The 17066-nt window shown below is 53.3% G+C and overlaps 2 protein-coding genes across 2 annotated transcripts; one reads left to right on the forward strand and one right to left on the reverse strand.

Annotated features, from left to right (window-relative positions):
* Positions 1–83: 83 nt before the first annotated feature.
* Positions 84–4318, forward strand: AGMAT (agmatinase). Its single transcript, XM_039563884.1, has 7 exons — positions 84–1702; positions 1814–2016; positions 2763–2811; positions 2939–3134; positions 3472–3651; positions 3912–3996; positions 4107–4318. The coding sequence occupies exons 1-7, from the start codon at positions 1320–1322 to the stop codon at positions 4178–4180; spliced, it is 1170 nt and encodes a 389-aa protein (XP_039419818.1). The 5' UTR covers positions 84–1319; the 3' UTR covers positions 4181–4318.
* Positions 4319–6926: 2608 nt separating this feature from the next.
* On the reverse strand, positions 6927–16322 carry DNAJC16 (DnaJ heat shock protein family (Hsp40) member C16). Its single transcript, XM_039563881.1, has 14 exons — positions 16136–16322; positions 14883–14949; positions 13680–14010; positions 13249–13433; positions 11991–12095; positions 11239–11397; positions 10754–10884; positions 10337–10520; positions 9981–10163; positions 9684–9760; positions 9364–9444; positions 9179–9277; positions 8568–8738; positions 6927–8158 (listed from the first exon to the last, which is right to left on the reverse strand). Exons 1-14 carry the CDS (start codon positions 16294–16296, stop codon positions 7762–7764), a joined length of 2331 nt encoding a protein of 776 aa, XP_039419815.1. The 5' UTR covers positions 16297–16322; the 3' UTR covers positions 6927–7761.
* Between the last annotated feature and the right edge of the window lie 744 nt (positions 16323–17066).

A 17066-nucleotide genomic window follows, 5' to 3' on the forward strand; every position in this document is an offset into this window, starting at 1 on the left:
TTCTCTCAATCCAATTTGGGCTGTGGAATGTTGGTTCCGGGCTGTCTTAAATGCGAATTCAGCTCTTTCCAGTCCTCACTGTGGAACATGGTGTTTTATTCCAAGTGGAATTCCCCGAGGAGGAGGAACAGACCTTGCCTTGGGGATGTTTCGTACTCTCCTGCATGGTACGTCACTGGCTGCTCCTGCAGTTTCCAGGTAGATGACAGTGGCTGATACCCCTAATCATCACAGGATAACCTGCTCTCAGGGTTCTGCACGTTGTTCTGGTGCAGCAAAGAGCACAGAGCCTGGGGAATCGGGGAAAATGAGCTCTTAAGGGGAAAAGTTGCAAAAAAAGACCTTTGTAACATTGATCTGACTCAACCAAAGTGTGTGCTGCTGTTTCTTGCTGAGTTCTTGCAGTGTGTTTCTGCTGCCTTTGCTTTGTGTGTGCCTGAGTCTGGCAGTGAGTCCCATGCCCTGGACATTCTCTGGAGCCTTTTGAGGAGTAAATGCTGCTGCTGTGTGGTGGATCTCTACTCTGAGCCCTCTTTCTGCCATGAACATCATTCATGTGTGCCTTTCCCTCTCTCTTCCAGGTCCAGTCTCTATTCAAGTAGGGAGCAGAATTAGGGGCTGGGGCTATTCAATGTCAAGTGTGTTTGTACTTGCCCAACGAAGGTTTTATCTGTGCTGAAGAACTCCACTCGTTGGAAACTTGCTTCCCCTGGAAACCATTTTAATTCTGTCCTCAAAAATGGCCTAAAATGCTTGTCGTGCAGCTTGTCCCTCTGGTCCTTAAATCCCTGTTAATGCTTCCCCTGTGCTTGCATTTTGTCCTCCCATGGTTCTGCTGAGGCCAGACTTTCCTTTTGTTTTCTTTCCCTTCTGCCTCCCGCTAACGAGACGTTTTTATGATTCTTCAGCATTCTGGGTGCTTTTGTGAAGTGCAGGTTAAAAGTACAAGCTGTTAGTGCAGCAAATGCTGCCGTGCTGTCTGCCTGCAAATGCCTGAGGGGAGCAAACTGGGACAGCTCCCAGCACGTCCTTCCTGCCCTGTCCCGCTAAGCCCTGCCCGGGCTCTTGCCCCTCACTGCCGTGTTTGTTCCCAGTGTTTGCCAGGACTATGCCATTGGGAAAGAGGGTGGCTGGGAGGGTGAACGTGGAGGCTGGGCTGGATTTCTGCCCTTCCCCGGGCAGTGGAGTGTTCGGCTGCACTTTGATCCCTAGAGAGAGGCTTGGCAGAGGCGGCTGGTGCTCTGCCCGAGTTGGGAACGGGCTCCACAGCACCCCTCGCTGCGTTCCCTGTGGGCCAGAGGGTGGGAGAGTGGGTCAGGATGAGGCCCCTGCTCTGGGCTGCCTGCAGCCAGCTGCTGCCCCAGGGAGCTGGGCTCTGCGCTCCCAAGCCAGCTCTGACCACTCTGGTGACCACTCTGGTGACCACCTCACACCACAGCCTGCGGCCCCCGGCCCCTCTGGCCACCTCCAGCTCGTCACTCAGTGCGTTTGCAGCGTTCCTCCGGCCCCTGGTTCCAGGGAGCAGAGCCCCCACCCGCTGGAGCTCACGGTTCAACGTGCCCCCCAGTGCCCTGCTCGTGGCCCGGCCCGTGGGGGTCTGCTCCATGATGAGGCTTCCCCTGCAGGCGTCGGCAGAGGGGCTGGACGCGGCGTTTGTCGGCGTTCCGCTGGACACGGGCACGTCCAACCGGCCAGGAGCCAGGTAAGGGCCAGCCAGGGAAGCTGGTGCTTCCCTCTGGCCATCACCTTCCCGTGGGGAGAGGAGTGCTGGGAACGAAGCCTGGCGGCGTTTCCCAGCCACGCCATCGCCCAGGTTCGGCCCGCGTCAGATCCGCGCCGAGTCCGCGATGGTGAGGAGGTGCAACGGCAGCACCGGGGCGGCACCGTTCGACTCCCTGCGGGTGGCCGACATCGGGGACGTGAACGTGAACCTCTACAACCTGCCCGACAGCTGCCGCCTCATCCGGGAGTCCTACCAGGGGATCGTGGCCTCCGGCTGCGTGCCCCTCACCTTGGGTAAGGAGCCTGTTTCTCCCTGTCCTGCCACCGTGTCCTGGCTCCGTCAAACTCCCTCTCCTTCTCCTCCCATCATTCAATCCAGACTTGGCAGAAGGCGAGCGATGAATCTGTCCCCTGCACGGGCTGTTGTGCTGTACTGTGGGTAAATTCACAGGCTCTCTGCTGAACAGGATGTTCTGTGATGCCTCTTGCTTTGGGTCAGAAATGAGGAGGATGGGTCAGTCTGTAAATACAACCAGTGACGTGTTTTTGGTGTCCTGTTGAGCAGGACCCAAAGCAAGAGGAGGTTTTGTCCCTTGTGTCCTTTCAGCTGAGCAAGCACCAGGCTTTGCACAAGGCCTGATTTGGGTGCACGTTCAAGTTTGCAGCTGTTACAGCTTGGCATCGCTGAAGGAAGTGAGTGTGTGGAGTAACGAGGGGCAAGTCACCAGTTACAGTGTCCTCAGAAGCTGATCAAATGTCTATTTATAAGCCCAATCAAGGGTCCTGCTCCACAGGCTGTCCCTGCTGGCAGTCCTGCAGATCTGATCCTCCCTAGAAGGACGGCCAGGAGAAGAGAGGACCCAAAAGAGGACAAAGGAAGCAACCTGCACCTGGGAGTGTTATTTTCCTTTGGCAATGAAGCCCTACATAAATAAGTGCAGGATAAATTCAAAGAGGGAAAAAATGACATGGGAACAAAAGTAATGAGCGCTGAGCTGCTCTTGTAGTGGTGTGTTCCCCTTCCCTGTGTCCTCTTGCAGGTGGAGATCACACCATAACATACCCAATCCTGCAGGCCCTGGCAGCAAAGTACGTATTTAATCCCGAGATGAAGGACCTGGGAAAGCCTCAGGAAGGCTCCTGGTTCGCTGTCCCTGCTGTTGGCAGGGCCACCATGCACAGGACAGGACTAACACGGCCACCCTGTCTGGAGCAGGCACGGTCCCGTGGGACTGGTGCACGTGGATGCTCACACCGACACCGGAGACACGGCTCTGGGGGAGAAGATCTACCACGGGAGCACGTTCCGGCGCTGTGTGGAGGAAGGGCTGCTGGACTGCGGCCGCGTGGTCCAGATCGGCATCCGAGGCTCCTCCTATGACCCCGATCCCAACAAGTACTGCCGGGAACAGGTAAAGTGATCCGCAGCCGAGCGCTGGGTGCTCTCCCTGCCATAAATACCACGTCAGTCATATTTACTTGGCTTCAGCAGGGAAATTAATGCATTTTCTGCCTCTTGTTCCATGCCAGTGGCTTGTCCTGCTGGACAAGCACTCCTGGCTCACTGAGTGTCAGCTGAGCGGAGAGTAAAAAAGTGTGTGTGGGGAGTGGAAGGTGTTTCCAGGTACACTTCTGTAGCTTTGCCTTGGAATGAGGGTTGTTCCTGTAGATATTCCCCAGCAGGGCCGGGGATGCTGCTCATCTCCCCCCTTTCCCTAAGCAGGTGCCTGTGTCTCTGTGTTCCCGCAGGGTTTCCGGGTGGTCCCGGCTGAGGAGTGCTGGATGAAGTCCCTGGAGCCACTGATGAGGGAGGTGAGGGCACAGATGGGGGACAAGCCAATGTACATCAGCTTCGATATCGATGGGCTGGACCCCGCGTACGCCCCGGGCACCGGCACCCCGGAGATAGCTGGGCTCACACCGGCACAGGTGAGGGGGACACCGCTGTCCTTCCCAGGGGAAGGGAAGGGTTTGCTCCCTTTGAAGGAGGTCGTTTCACCTGCACAGCAACGTGGAAGTTTAGGGAGGCCAGGAAGTGTTCCCTTGTGGTGATGAGGAAGGGAAATGTGGAACTGATATGGTTTGTTCTGTAGAGGTTGGGTTTCCTTATTGGAGTATGGGGAAAGCAGAGCCCTGATGGGTCTGCTAGGTCAGATGCGTTTCTTGATCCCAAATCCATTTTTCCTTAGGCTTTGGAGATTATTCGTGGCTGCAGAGGCCTGAACATAGTGGGGTGTGACCTTGTGGAAGTTGCACCAATGTACGACGCCTCTGGTGAGTCTGAAGATGCCTGAGGGCAAGACAAGTGCCTGGCACAGGCGGCTGTGGGTGAAAGCCTTTGGATATACACAGATTTTTTTCTTTTATTTTGTCTTGTCTTTTAGGCAACACGGCCCTCCTGGGGGCAAACCTACTGTTTGAGATGCTGTGTGTTCTCCCAGGAGTGAAGATGCTGTGAGGGCAGTTCCCACCTGCCCTGGGGCGGTGCTACTCTGTGTCCTCAGCCAGGCTTTCCATGTACCCTTCCCTTCAGCTGGCTGCAGCCAGCATGGGCTTTGCAGCACGAAATAAATGCCATTTACCACTAGAGAAGGTACTTCTAAGCTGAGCAAGTGCAAGGAACAGGCTAGACACCCCATTTAACTGGGGTCTGGAGCTTTGGAGTTGGTCTGGGAAAGGGATAGCTAATGCCATTTTGCCTCTGGAATGACTCACCCGGCTCACAGGGCTCCTGGAAAAACTGTCACTGATAAAAGGTTTGTCCCATTAGAATGTGGCAGCAGGACAATGAATGCAGAAGAAAGGAGGGCATGAAGGGGGCCTGGGCCTCCTGCTGAGAGTAGGGACATACCTGACTAGATTTCCTGCTGATGGAATAACCAGGAGTTTCCTATGGCAGAAGCAGTTTAATGCTCCTGATATTTCTGAGAGGACATGGAGGCGAGGTTAGTTTGTGCATGGAGACACAGAGCCACCTCGTCACACATTAAAATAGTTTATTTTGGTTGCGTAATCGTCTTAAAACAAAATGACATCAGTGCCTGTTCACAAATACAAAAACAAAACAAAACAAAAACCAAACCAAACAAAAAACCCCAAAAATAAAAAAGACAAGTTTGCCAAATAAGTTAATTCCCCCCCTCCCAGTATCAAAAGTGCAAAATAGGTACCTAGTTTTCAGTCCTACTTGTCAGGCTGCGCTCGTGTCCTGGCTCCTGCTTGCTGTGGGTGAAGGGCAGAGACAGGGAGGAGTTTGGGAACAACCTCCACTCTGGGGCCTGTATCCCTTCGCCTCAGCTGCGAGCACTGTGCCATCGCTCAGATCCCACTAGGAAAGTGCACTAGGACCGAATTTCCTCAATCTTTGGATTATGAACCACCACGCACAGAACAGAATCGCAAATGTTCAGAAAATGATGGGGGGTGACGGCTCACGGCTGCTGGGAGAGGGCAGATCCTGGGATAAGCAGCTCTGACCGCGGTCTCAAGACAGAAAACACCCGGAGTGCCACGCTGGCACTACAGCCAACTAACCCAGGGGTCAGAGCAGCTTGGCTTTTGCTTCAATCCAGGCAAAAGCTTCCATAAAAATCCAGGAGCTGTGCTCCCATCCAGCTGCAGCCGGCATGGGTGGACTGATGCAAGCGCTCCCTCAGCTCAACTCCAGCTGAAAGGGGAGGCTACCTGTGCTAAAAAGAAAATAAACCCAAGGATTCTGGCAGCGTGCAGCACACACAAGGGATGTGAAGGCCATAATGCCTTCTCCCCTTCCTCAGGGCAGGGCTGAATTCCCTCGCTATAGCATAAATAGGCACTTTTTATCATGAGTCGAGGGTTTTCTCCCTGTTTCTGCCCAGCTGAAGAGGCAGCAGAGACACAGAGAGCATTCTTCTACTTTTGCAAATGTGTAAGACATTATGTGGAGCCTTCTGCTGGGCTAAAACCTATTCCAGCCACATCCTGCACGGCAAGCTGTGGGAAAAGTGCAGGAATGCTGTGGTGATTGCTCCAGCCAGGTGGAAATAAAGTCCAGAAGCATCAGGCTGGTGTTTCATTCCCCCTCTGCTCTCTGTCAGCGCTGCCTGTGCGCCTTCACAGGAGCTTCACAGGAGCTCCTGGGCAGGAAGAAGACCTCACCTTCCTTCCTTCCCTCTACTTTAGTGCCTCATTCTGTAGCCCAGAATCAACTGGGCTGGAATTAATTAACCTCACGGTTTGTTTACCTGGTCGGTTTGTAGCATCGCAGCCTTTATTTGAAGCATGTTTTACAGGGGTCTGAGGTACCTGCGGGGGTTGGAGCATGCCAGGCTGCTCCCAGGATGGGGAAATGTGGTGAGGCAAGGCTTTGGGAGCAACTAGAGCATGTAGGGAGTGCAATGACTGAAGCATTCCCGGCTTCTGTGCGGGATCAGCAGCTAGCTCAGGGGTTATTCCTACTGACTGGCTGCTCTGCTGAGATGGTAACTAAGGTGGCAAGGGCTGAGTCTGCCATTAACACCATGTGCTTGCTGAGTGCTCTGTGTTCCAAGCCCTGTGGCGAAGGCCACTGGCCCCCATCCCTGTGCTTTGGCAGTGCCGGAGTCTGATGGTGCTGCGGGGCTCCAGATCCATGGAAGGCGCCAGTGTCAGCCCCGGAACAGCAAAAAGGAAGAACAAACCTCACAGGATTTCAGTCCTGGGCACAAAGAGAAGCCCTGCTGCCTCACTTGGTCACTCGAGGAGCGTTCAGCAGCCATGAGGCTGCTGCTTGTCCTGCCTCTGCCTTACCCAGGGCCACCCTTTCCCTGTGGTGCTGGAAGTGGCCATTGGGGCACCGCTACAGCAAAGCATCATCCAAACCCTGGGCTGTGCAGCTGTTCTAACCTCACACACCCCCACTGCTTCCAAAAGACAAAAGAAATACCCAAGCAAACAAACGCAAAGCCACGGGAGCAGCCTGAGCATGGAGAAATGGAGGTGTGGGGCAAGAAGGAAACGGGTGAGAGGCTGAAACCCAACATCTCAATCCCCCGACTAAACCAAAGGAGCTTCACACGCACGCAACGGTCTGATGATACAGCACTTCTGGGGCAACATTTCAAGAATACAATCGTTGAAGGATGAGGTTCCTCGATACAAAGGAAGGTTGGTTTGTACTACAGCTGGAAGGGTGTTTGCAAGGAGCCCCAGTGACTCCCTGGCAGCTACGTATTTTTACACTTCTACTGGCTCATAGCAGCTCACGCCTACAATCTGAGGACGCGGGTAAAGTTATGGCTCTAGGATACATTGTCTAAAATCGACAGAAGCAGAAAAGGCATCTGAAAAATCAACGTGACATTTAAATGGCTCAACACTTTGACAGTATTTTACGGCCGTGCCCTTTCCCTCCCCGTTACGGTTCAGCCGGTGAAGCTGCAGGTGGAACCATGACACGAGGAGCATCAAACATGCAGATCGCCCATGAGCCCGTAACACGGGGGAGTCCCAGCTAAGGTTTGCTACAAGGGAGGTGGTCCTGACCGGATTCTGCATCACTTACCATGGGGAAAGCTGAGAGAGTACGACTGCCTGGTGAGAGGAGGCCTTTCAGAAGGGCAGGGCCTGGAGGAGGGTCTGCAGGGTCTTGCCAGAGTTACACCATGCACCATGGGCTAAGCACACGGGGACGGGGAGGGAGAACCGTGACCCGGCCTGCGTCACCGGCCGCGGCTGGTCCGGACCCAGGGAAGTCACGGCTTTCTTCAACCGAGGTAAAACAAGAGATGGGACGGGGGCGACTCGGGAAGCAGATGTGGCAGGACGAGAAGGGCAAAACAGACTTCTTGGCTCTTCGGTTGCACGGCATCCAAACGCACGGCGGGGTGGTGGAGGGCACATGGGTGCACTTGGCTGCGCTCCTGGGCTCCGGACGCGGGAGGTGTGTTCTAGGTGCCGGCCCCAGGAGAGTTCATCTAAAACCTAAGGTCCATTCATCACGCTTGTTTGAGTATTCCTGGAAAGAGCTGTCCCTTGTCATCTTCATAAAAAGTTTGTCCTTTAGAACCTCTGTAAAATCCCTCAGTCTAGCGCTGGCCACGAGGGGATATAGAACCTCTGTAAGGAACCCTCTAGAAGGCGTTCCATCCAAAAGGACAATTTGTGTAATTTGTTTTTAATGGATCTAGATCCTGGGCTGCAGGAGGGTTTCCCTCTGGCTTCCGTGTGTTGTAAAGCATCGTAATCCTCGCACAATCCCAGGGTTCCCCCCTCGTCCCCTGATCTGTGAGGCTTAAAGAGGCAGAAGTACTTCTTGTGGCCGTTCAGAGCCAGAACATAGCCCGTGTAGTCACGCTCGAGGAAATGCTTGTCATACTGGTTTGGGATGGGGGCCGCATCCTGCGCAAACTCCAGCAGATACTCCAGCCACTCTCGGTGCTTGTCCAGGCTGAGGAAGGAGAAGTGAAGAGAGCTGCTCCTGGGGGAAGAGCAGAGAAGGCAGTGGGATTAGCACATGTCCTGAGCCGGGCTGGATTCCTGCTGGGCAGGTAAGGAATTGTCAACAAGGGCGGGGCAGTGCTGTGTTCCTGCAGCTCCTTTTTCAGCTCAGTGTATGCAGCACTGTCATGCTTTCTATTTGTCAAAACACAGGTACAGCCAAAGTGGCACCAGCACCTGACTCCTCTGGCCACCATCACCAAATCTGGCTGGGAACAGCCTCTCGGTTTTTGGTAGCTCATTGCCACTGATGAGGGCAGAGGCCGCTTCGCTCGCCAGAAGCGTTCATTCCTGGCAATGGAGTTCATCCCGCTCCTCATGTGTCAGCAGAGCAGCATCATACAAGTGGTTAACACAGCAACAGAAACCCAGGAGAGGGCCCAGCCTACCCTGTGAACGTGTAGACTTCCAGGGCGAACTTCTGGAGCAGGGGGGTTTTGGTGGAGTTGGACAGGATCAAGACGACGTTCATATGCCCCGGCCTCAGGCGCACCAGGTTACTGGTGTAGTTGATGTCCGTTAGCTCAGTCACCTCAACAAAGCCCTTTTTGGGAATCCTGCTGCAACAAAAAGACCAGTGAAAGGGAAGCAAGGGACTGGGAGCAACTGAGGATGGAGAAACTGTGAGTGTGTTCACCAGCCTGTTACGCCGAGCCATCGCTGTGCCCTGTAGCCAAAGCCAGTGTAACTGGTGCAATGGCTTGGTTTGCATCTCCATCAACGAGTGGGTCAGACCTTTACCCATCCCCTGAGGATGCTGTCTTGGGCAAACTTGGTGGGAGTTGTTTAATAAGCAGATTAGTGTCCCCCTGTCCTTGCTGCCTGGGTCCTGGCTGTGCACTGGTCCTCCTGCCTTGCTGTGCCTGTTCTGCCCCACACAACAACTGCACTCTGTCTGTGCAGCTTCAGCACTTCTCTGCTTGCCACTAATCCTCCCTGCACAGGTACTCTCTGAGCAATGCTTCTGCAGAGAACATTGTGGAGAAGTTAGAGAGGGAACCTGTTACTCTCTTTGCTGAAGCTCGCGTCGTTCTTCTCCATCTTTGCAGTGGTTTCTTCTTTCCCCGAGGGTGGAGAGTCCCTTGTGTCACTCGAATCACTGCAGAAGAAGGTGATTTTGTGTGTGTTTAAGGCCTTGGGTTGGACTGAGGAGCTATCCCTGAGGGCATTTTGGTGTGCACTCACCTGAAAGCCTGAACAATAACGGTGCCAAAGAGAATGAAGAGCGCGGAGAAGAGCAAGGACAGGAGTGGCATCATTTCTCGCCTGAGGGGAAGATGTGCAAGCAGCAGTCAGGTCTGGGAGTTCACATTATGTGCCTCAATTTCAGTTCCTGCCTACCTCAGATAACACTGCGTGCCTTCCCCAGAAACTCAGCCTGTTTCTTGGGTTATAAAGACCATCAAGTTTTTGAGTGCTGTCCAAAAGGAGGCTAAAATTGCATCTGTTTTAAAATAAGGTGACAGGGAAGCAGTGAAAACCAACAATGGATGCCCAGTCCGTACCAGTTACTGTGAAACAAACTGTCCCAGCAGTCTGAGATGTAGTCCAGCGTGGAGTAGAACCATCGGACAAGGAACATCTGCTCGAAAAGAATGAAAAGCAAAAAACAAATGACAAAACTGCTATAAAGAGCCCCAACAGGTTCAGAGCACGCCACGAGCGTCCTTCCATAAGCAAGAAATCTTCTAAGAGCCTTGCCTTGGTATTTTAAAAGATAAATAATGCCTTTGAACAACCTTAATGGGACTGTCCACAAAGGTAACACAGATGTCAGGCATCTGGAAAGGCTGTGCACTTACAGGAGCGAGCTCATCATTCAGGTCTGCCACGACGGTCTCCCATGAAAGAAGGCCGGGGTCTGTCCTCAGCTGGTCCAGGAGATCCAGGAGGATGAAATTGTCCTCTTTGCTGCCCTGCCAGGCCTCCTCCAAGGCTTTGTAGGCAATTTTCCCCGCATTATTGCGTCTCTCCAGAATGACCACCTGGATGAGCCAAGAGCATGGCAGATGTCAGAGAGGAAGGGGCTTTTTTATTTTCTAGACAGATGATTCATTTCAAACCACTGCCCAGAATTAGGTGTCAGATCAAGGTACAGCATCAATTAAATGACAGGCTAAAAGAAGAAGGGATTAAAAACATAAAAGGAAACCCTCACAGCTGATCTTCCACGATACTTCTCCTCATCCATCAGCAAGGCCTCTGCAAATTCTGGCTGCCGATCGCTGTAGATGTGCACAAACCTCAGAGTGTCTTTTGTGTTGGCCACAGCAAAAGTCAAAAAGGCCTCATAAGCCTCAGCAAACTTCTCTCCTTCCCCGGTAAGCAAGACCACGCAGTGCCTGGGTGACACAACAAGATGGGGGATTAAGAGCCAGTCTGGAGGTGAGAGAGAATAACCAACCCCTTTCCTCTTGCCAGAACAATCCTGATGAGCCAGAAACCTCTCTGACAGTGTGGATATTGGGCATGATCCAATGCAGTCATTGCTCTTTTCCCTCAGAATCAAACCAAAAGTGACTCTAGGAGCAGCCCCAGAGCCTTGGGAAACAAAAGAGGAGGATGTGTCACTTACTTCCGCTGACGGTGAGACTTCTTCACAGGACACAGCTCCTGGAACAGCCTCTGGTTGGTGAGTCTGGCCACCATGAGGAACTTATTCTGGGAAAGGAAGTCATCAATGAGCTGCTTCTTCATTTCTCGTGCCTGGCAAGGACAAAGAGAGCAGAAGTCAGAACTGAGCAGGAAGAGGAGGGGAAAGCTGTTGGATGCTCCTGGGGAAGGCTGCCAGCCCTTGTGGTCCTCCGTGCAATCACCCAAGATGCTCAGAGGCCCCAAGACTGGGAAGTTACATGTGTCCCCCCTCCCCAACAGGTTAGAGTCCCCCAAGCTTCTCTTTTTCTAACACTCGCTCTCCTTCTCCTCCAAAACCTGAGTTTAAGCTGAGAACAAACACTCTTCTTTCAAACTGCACCACTGACCAACCTCTCATTGCCAGCTCGGTCAGAAAAGCTCCGTGCTCATTTTCCCTAAGCTCTTGGAGAGGGCTCTGAGCGATACCTGCACAACATCAGCGGGCCGGTCGATGTGCTCCTTGAAGATCATCATGGTGGGAGTGTAGACATTGATGTTGTACTGGCTGGACAACTCCTCGGTGCCTCGGAGTCCGACGTACACGTACCCAAAGGACAGGTAATCTCGGTAGGCAAAGGCCGTCAGCTGGGAGGGAGGAAATCCCCAGCACGTGTTTATGTTACAGAGTGAGCATCTTCTCCCCTGAGTGCCCGTGGTGTACTCTTTGCTCCAAGAACACATCTCGCTGTTTGAATGCCATTGGATGTGCTGTGAGAGGTACAAGCCCTTCCTCTCCCTCACTGAACCACATTTTGTGTCCTCTTAGTCATTGTGCCGGGAGCCTCAACAAATCAACAGCTTTATTTACAGCCTGATGTGTTGTAGGGTAGCAGGGGCTTCTTAGGAAATGGGATTTTCAGTAACCCAAATTAGATACGCCACAAACATCTGTCTTTCCCAACAAAGGCTGTACACCTGTGTCACTGCTACCTCTGAAACACACCTGCACCTTCACACCCATGAAGGGTAACTGTGTCAGGACAAAGAAACAGACTCCTAACAAAGGTGGTCACCTGGCTGTGCCATTTCCAACCAGCACAAATCACCTGCCTCTCCTAGAACCAGTCAGTGGTGTCTGGAGGCATCAGTCCACCTCTGCTCACAGCAGGGGTGTGTTTTCTTTTGGAACATCTGGATTTATAAGCAAGTCAAAAACGCAGTGAGAGAAGTGACATTACCTTGTATAACAAGGGCACAACTGGCATGTGATCGAACAGCAGCACGTGGGGCTTGTTGTCCTTCTTCCAGTCGGACAGAAAGTGGATGTAGTTTTTATCTGTAATCTTTAGATAGAACCGGAATGTTATTTTAACCTCTGAGCTGTCAGACACCGGCAACGCTCTGCAATGAGGTGTCTGAACAAGGACTGAGCCTGAAAGGGCTGTCGCAGTGTTGAAGGAAGTAGACTGTGGGCTGGTCTTTCCACCAGGTATTCCTGATTAATGAATGAATTAAAACCAACACTCGACCTCCCTCAGCCCTCTTAAGTTATTGCAGCCTCTGTCGATGCCATTCCAAGTCAATGCCAATGGCACTGTTCTTCTCCTGTTTGTTGGGACCATATTCTTTATACATATACATAAAGTGGGAAGCCAAGGGTTAAAAGGCACCTGTGAGCTCCATTAAACCTGCTCTGTTTCAGGTGTAATACCTCTCAGAAAGGACATATATGGCTGCATTTACTGTAGAATGGAAACAGACCCTGTTTTTGGGGAGAGGAGTCAAATAACTCCAATACCCAGAGGACGAGTCAAGAGCCTGTTGGGGAAAGTGACCCCGGTGAAGATCCCAAGGGAAAATGAGGTGAGGTGAGGTGAACAAGGCAAAAGCAGAGGCCAGGCAGGTGAGAGTGCTGTGGGAGCTGACCCAGCACCATTGCACTGAAAGTGGCGGTGGGCATTTCAGGACTCTGCCAAAAATCACCAGAAGGCTGAAATACAGGAATATTTTATCAGTTAGGAGGTTTATTTATGACTGTGAAAGGGCTCATGTTGCCAGCTCCAGTTTCAAAGGTCTGAAAGAAAACTGGACAAAACAAACTGGACTCTGTGTCAGTGAGTTTTGGCAGACATGACCTATGAGGCAGTGAGTGGTCCCTAATCTGCTGGATGAAATGCTAAGAAAGGAGGAGGGAAGTGAAACCCAGCAGGTTCCTGTCCTAGGGATAGCTTGGGTAGAGTCCTGCCAGCTGTGGGGTGTCACAGCTGGGGGCAGCTGGCACTAGAATTACTGGTGTGACCACGTGGTAGCAGGATCAGCCCTTTTCAAGGAGAAGTGTGGGGTGGGAATGCTTCTGACAGCTCCAGGGTTTGGAGCTTTGTGACACAGATCAGCTTGGAGCCCGAATTAAACAGATTAGCAACCAAAACAGCCAAGGAGAGAGGGATCTCCAGGCAGAGAGGAGAAGCAGCATCTGACACCCCTGCTAGAACCTACCTTTTCAACAAGATTCCCTGGCAGAAGGTTCTCCACGAACTGCCGCAGGTTTTCCCGAACGACAGCGTTGTGGAAGAAGGTTATTTTCCCGTTAATGAGCCCCAGCAGGGTCGGAGTGCTGTGGGCACCCAGATGATGGGCGAGGCGCCGTTCGTACCCCGCGTGAACAACGCCGATTCCTGCTCCTGGAAAAGGAGAGCACCGGGTTCACCTGAAAGATCCCCAGCAAGCCAAATGCACAGTGGAAAACTGACGACCTGCTCCTTTGCCCAGCACCCTACTTTGGAGTTAGGAATGTTTGGGAAACCATTAGCATAAATCCCTGAGGAAATCCACAGGGTTTAAACTGGGTCACACAAACCTGAAGGCAACCACTGCAGCCTCACTGGGCGAGGGAGACACACACCCAACCTCAACAACCTCATCCTTACCCAGCGCCTCCAATTCCTGAGCAACTTCCTTCCACACAGGCTCGATGTGGATGCAGCTGAAGCACCAGTCTGAGGTGATTTTAATGAGGTAAGGTTTCTTGAAACTATCTGGCACGATTTCATTGATGTAGTGGGAAAAGTGGAGCAAATACTTCTCGTCGGAGGTGTCGCGCCTCTCCGAATTGAAAGGGAAATGGAAGAAGGACTCATCAAAATAGAAGCCGTCATGGAAGCGGTGGAACTGGCGATGATGCTGCTGAGCAAAGCCCTGGCTTTCCCCGGCATCTCCGTAGCGATCAAAGTTTGCCCTCTTTTCCTCATTGGAGAGAATCTGGAAAGCAAATGATGGAAAAATGATTGCCTGAAACCACGAGGGGGAACTGCCCTGACTGTAATCCCTTAGTACACAACGTAAGGAACGTGCAGCCTTTGCTGCATGTCAGAGGGATAAATATTTTGGAAGAAGGAAGCATCACATCCCTCTAGGGTCACTGTGGTAAATAAGGGTAAAAAACCCCTCAAAGTCCAAAGAAAAGGAGCCCCTAAATCCAGACTGCTGTACCCTCTTCTGTCACCAACAGCTCCTTGGGTCTAAACATCCTGTGCTCTGAGCACAAATGATCTTTTCTGGAGTGGCTTTTGCTGGTCTCTCTTTGAATCTGGAGGGTTCAGAAAGTGCCAAAAGTTTCGCTGAGCAGCCAGAAAGCCCTGCAGAGAAACTGCATTTTTTAACAGGGAAATAAGGTTTTATTTTGATTTCCATGGGCTTGGCTGCCACAAACTGGGGCAACCAATTTCCAGAACAACATGCAAATAACTACTGCTAAGAATAGTTTGAAGTGACCAAAGCCCTGTGATCATTAACGTTGCTTACATCACCCCAAAATGCTTTTATGTATGTGTGACATAGTCAAGATGCTGCCCAGCTGGGCAGGGCTTGGGGAATACCCACTCCTTCCTCCTTGAGGCTTTTTAGCAAAAACAGGGCAGACCCATAGCAAAGCATTTGCAGCAGAAACCATGCTGGTGACTCCAGTGGCTTTGTCAACAAAGCTGAGCAAACTTTTTGGGTGGGTCATGTCCACCTCCACAGGGCCAAGCTCCTTTCCCACACAGAAACACACAGGAAAAGCACAAAGCCACGTATAAAATAACATCGCTTAATGTTAACAATAGCAGGAGTTTGCAGGAAGCATGTGTTACCTCATAGGCCTTGCTGATCTGGATGAATTTGTCCTCTGCTCCTGGGTCCTTGTTCTTGTCAGGGTGCCTAAGGGGCAGAACCAGAGGAAAAGGGGTCAGTGGGGGGCATGGGGAGCTGTCGGCCTCTGTTTTGAGGTGAGGAGGACATGGGCAGTGAGGGCGTGCAGTGACATCCCTGAGGCTGAGATCAGATTTATACCCAGCACGCGCTGTCTCTGCCCAAACCCCATCCCAAAATGCAGCGCTGGGATGTGTGCTGTGTGCCCGTGGGCCCGTCCCTCTGTCTGCCCCATCCCCAGCAGCCTGAGCCCCGGACACGGAGCGAGTCTGCTTCATAGCAATGCCTCCCTTGGCTGCTGCCCTACATAACTACCGGGTTCTTCCTTAAATCACCTCCTGCCATGGCCTCGGGGATGTCTCACACAGAACAACATGGGCTCTAAAAGCTCCAGGTAATTTTACTCATTTTATTTCTATGCCTTAAGCCTGCCCCTCGCCACACAACACCTGCATGAGGGGCGTGACATTTGCGCATCCAACACATTTCCCTTCCACAGCACAGGGACTGAACTGCCCTTGGACATCGAGGTATCAAGCTGAGATTCAACCCTCGTGTATTAGAAGTTCCCAGGTAGAAGTTTTTCTCCCCACAGCCAGACTCCAAGAGAACTTTTCCCCCCCGTCACTTGACTCTGGGAGAACTTTTTCCCTTTGTAGCCAGACTCCAGCAGAACTTTTCCCCCCACAGCCAGACTCTGGGAGAACATTTCTCGCTGTAGCCTGATTCTGGGAGAACTTTTTCCCTTTGTAACCAGACTCCGGAAGAACTTTTTCCTGTAGCCAGACTCTGGGAGAATTTTCCCCCTACAGACACACTCCAGGAGAACTTTTCCCTCCGTAGCCAGATTCCAGGAGAACCTTCCCCCCATAGGCAGACTCTGGGAGAACTCTCCCACCCCAGCCAGATCGTGGGAGAACTTTTCCCCCTGTAGCCTGATTCTGGAGAACTTTCTCCCCGCGTAAGCAGACTCTGAGCGAACTTCTCCCCCCCGCAGCCAGACTCCCGAGGGCTTTACAGCACGGATCGCTGGCACGGAGCATCTACGTGTTTCAGGCTGACTCCCGGCCTGCGAGGAAGCAGAGCCAGGCGAGGCGCCTCCTGCCACCACGGCCGCGGGGCCGGCCGCTGTCACCGAACCGGCGCCGGGACCCGCTCCCGGGGCCGGGCGGAGGGGTGGAAGGGCAGCACGTACCATTCCCGGGCGAGCCGCTTGTAGGCCTTCTTGATGTCGGCCTGGCTGGAGCTCCGGCCGACCCCCAGCACGCGGTACGGGTCGAATTCCCCCAGCGCGGCCGCTCCCAGCGCCGGCAGCAGCAGGAGGAGCAGGAGGCGCCCGGCCCGGCCCGGCTCCATGGCGCGGCGCGGCCCGCGGGCGGACGGAGCGGACGGGCCGCCCTCCCGCACCGAGCGCCGCCGCTTCCGGCGCGCCCGCCCGCCGTCCCCATGGAGACCGAGCCCTTCCGGGAAAGCGGGGCTGCCGCGGGAGGGTGCTCGGAGGTGAGGCCGTGCCGGAGGGTTCGTGCCGGCCCAGAAGCTGTGGCGCTGCCGTGGGTTGGGTTCGGAATGGGAATGGTGGCAGCCGGGAGCGCCAGCCGTGTCCTGAGGGGCATCGGGCCAGGGAGGGGATTGTCCCGCTCTGTGCTGGGGCGGTCTCACCCGGGGTACTGAGGGTGGGTTTGGGCACCGCAATGTAAGAAAGCTATTAAGGTGGTAGAAAGCGTCCAAAGGAGGGCAGTGAAGTTGGTGAACGGCCTTGAGGGGAAGAGGAGCGGCTGAGGGCACTTGTTCTGTTCAGCCTGGAGGAGACTGAGGGGAGACTCATCCCAGTTACAACTTCCTCATGAGGGGAAAAGGAGAGACAGGCACTGATCTCTGCCCTGGTGACAGTGACAGGACCCGAGGGAATGGCCTGAAGTTGTATCAGGGGGGTTTAGGTTGGATGTTAGGAAAAGGTTCTTCCTCCAGAGGGTGGTCAGGCACTGAACAGGCTCCCCAGGGCAGTGGTCACAGCACTGAGTCTGTGTGAGTTCAAGGAGCACTTGGACAACACTTTTGGGCACATGATGTGACTCTTGGGGTGTCCTGTGCAGGACCGGGACTTGGACTCGACGATCCCTGTGGAT

Source organism: Corvus cornix, chromosome 21 (assembly GCF_000738735.6).
Source record: "Corvus cornix cornix isolate S_Up_H32 chromosome 21, ASM73873v5, whole genome shotgun sequence".
NCBI lineage: Eukaryota > Metazoa > Chordata > Aves > Passeriformes > Corvidae > Corvus > Corvus cornix.

Excerpts from the sequence above, each read along its gene's own strand:
- DNAJC16 (XM_039563881.1), bottom strand. The coding sequence starts at position 16,296 with ATGGAGCCGGGCCGGGCCGGGCGCCTCCTGCTCCTCCTGCTGCTGCCG. Across the intron at positions 14,011-14,882 it reads AGATCAGCAAGGCCTATGAG|ATTCTCTCCAATGAGGAAAA; the intron begins GTAACACATGCT and ends TTTGCTTTCCAG. Across the intron at positions 10,164-10,336 it reads AGTATCGTGGAAGATCAGCT|GTGGTCATTCTGGAGAGACG; the intron begins GTGAGGGTTTCC and ends TGGCTCATCCAG.
- AGMAT (XM_039563884.1), top strand. The coding sequence starts at position 1,320 with ATGAGGCCCCTGCTCTGGGCTGCCTGCAGCCAGCTGCTGCCCCAGGGA. Across the intron at positions 2,812-2,938 it reads CTGCAGGCCCTGGCAGCAAA|GCACGGTCCCGTGGGACTGG; the intron begins GTACGTATTTAA and ends TGTCTGGAGCAG. Across the intron at positions 3,135-3,471 it reads ACAAGTACTGCCGGGAACAG|GGTTTCCGGGTGGTCCCGGC; the intron begins GTAAAGTGATCC and ends GTGTTCCCGCAG.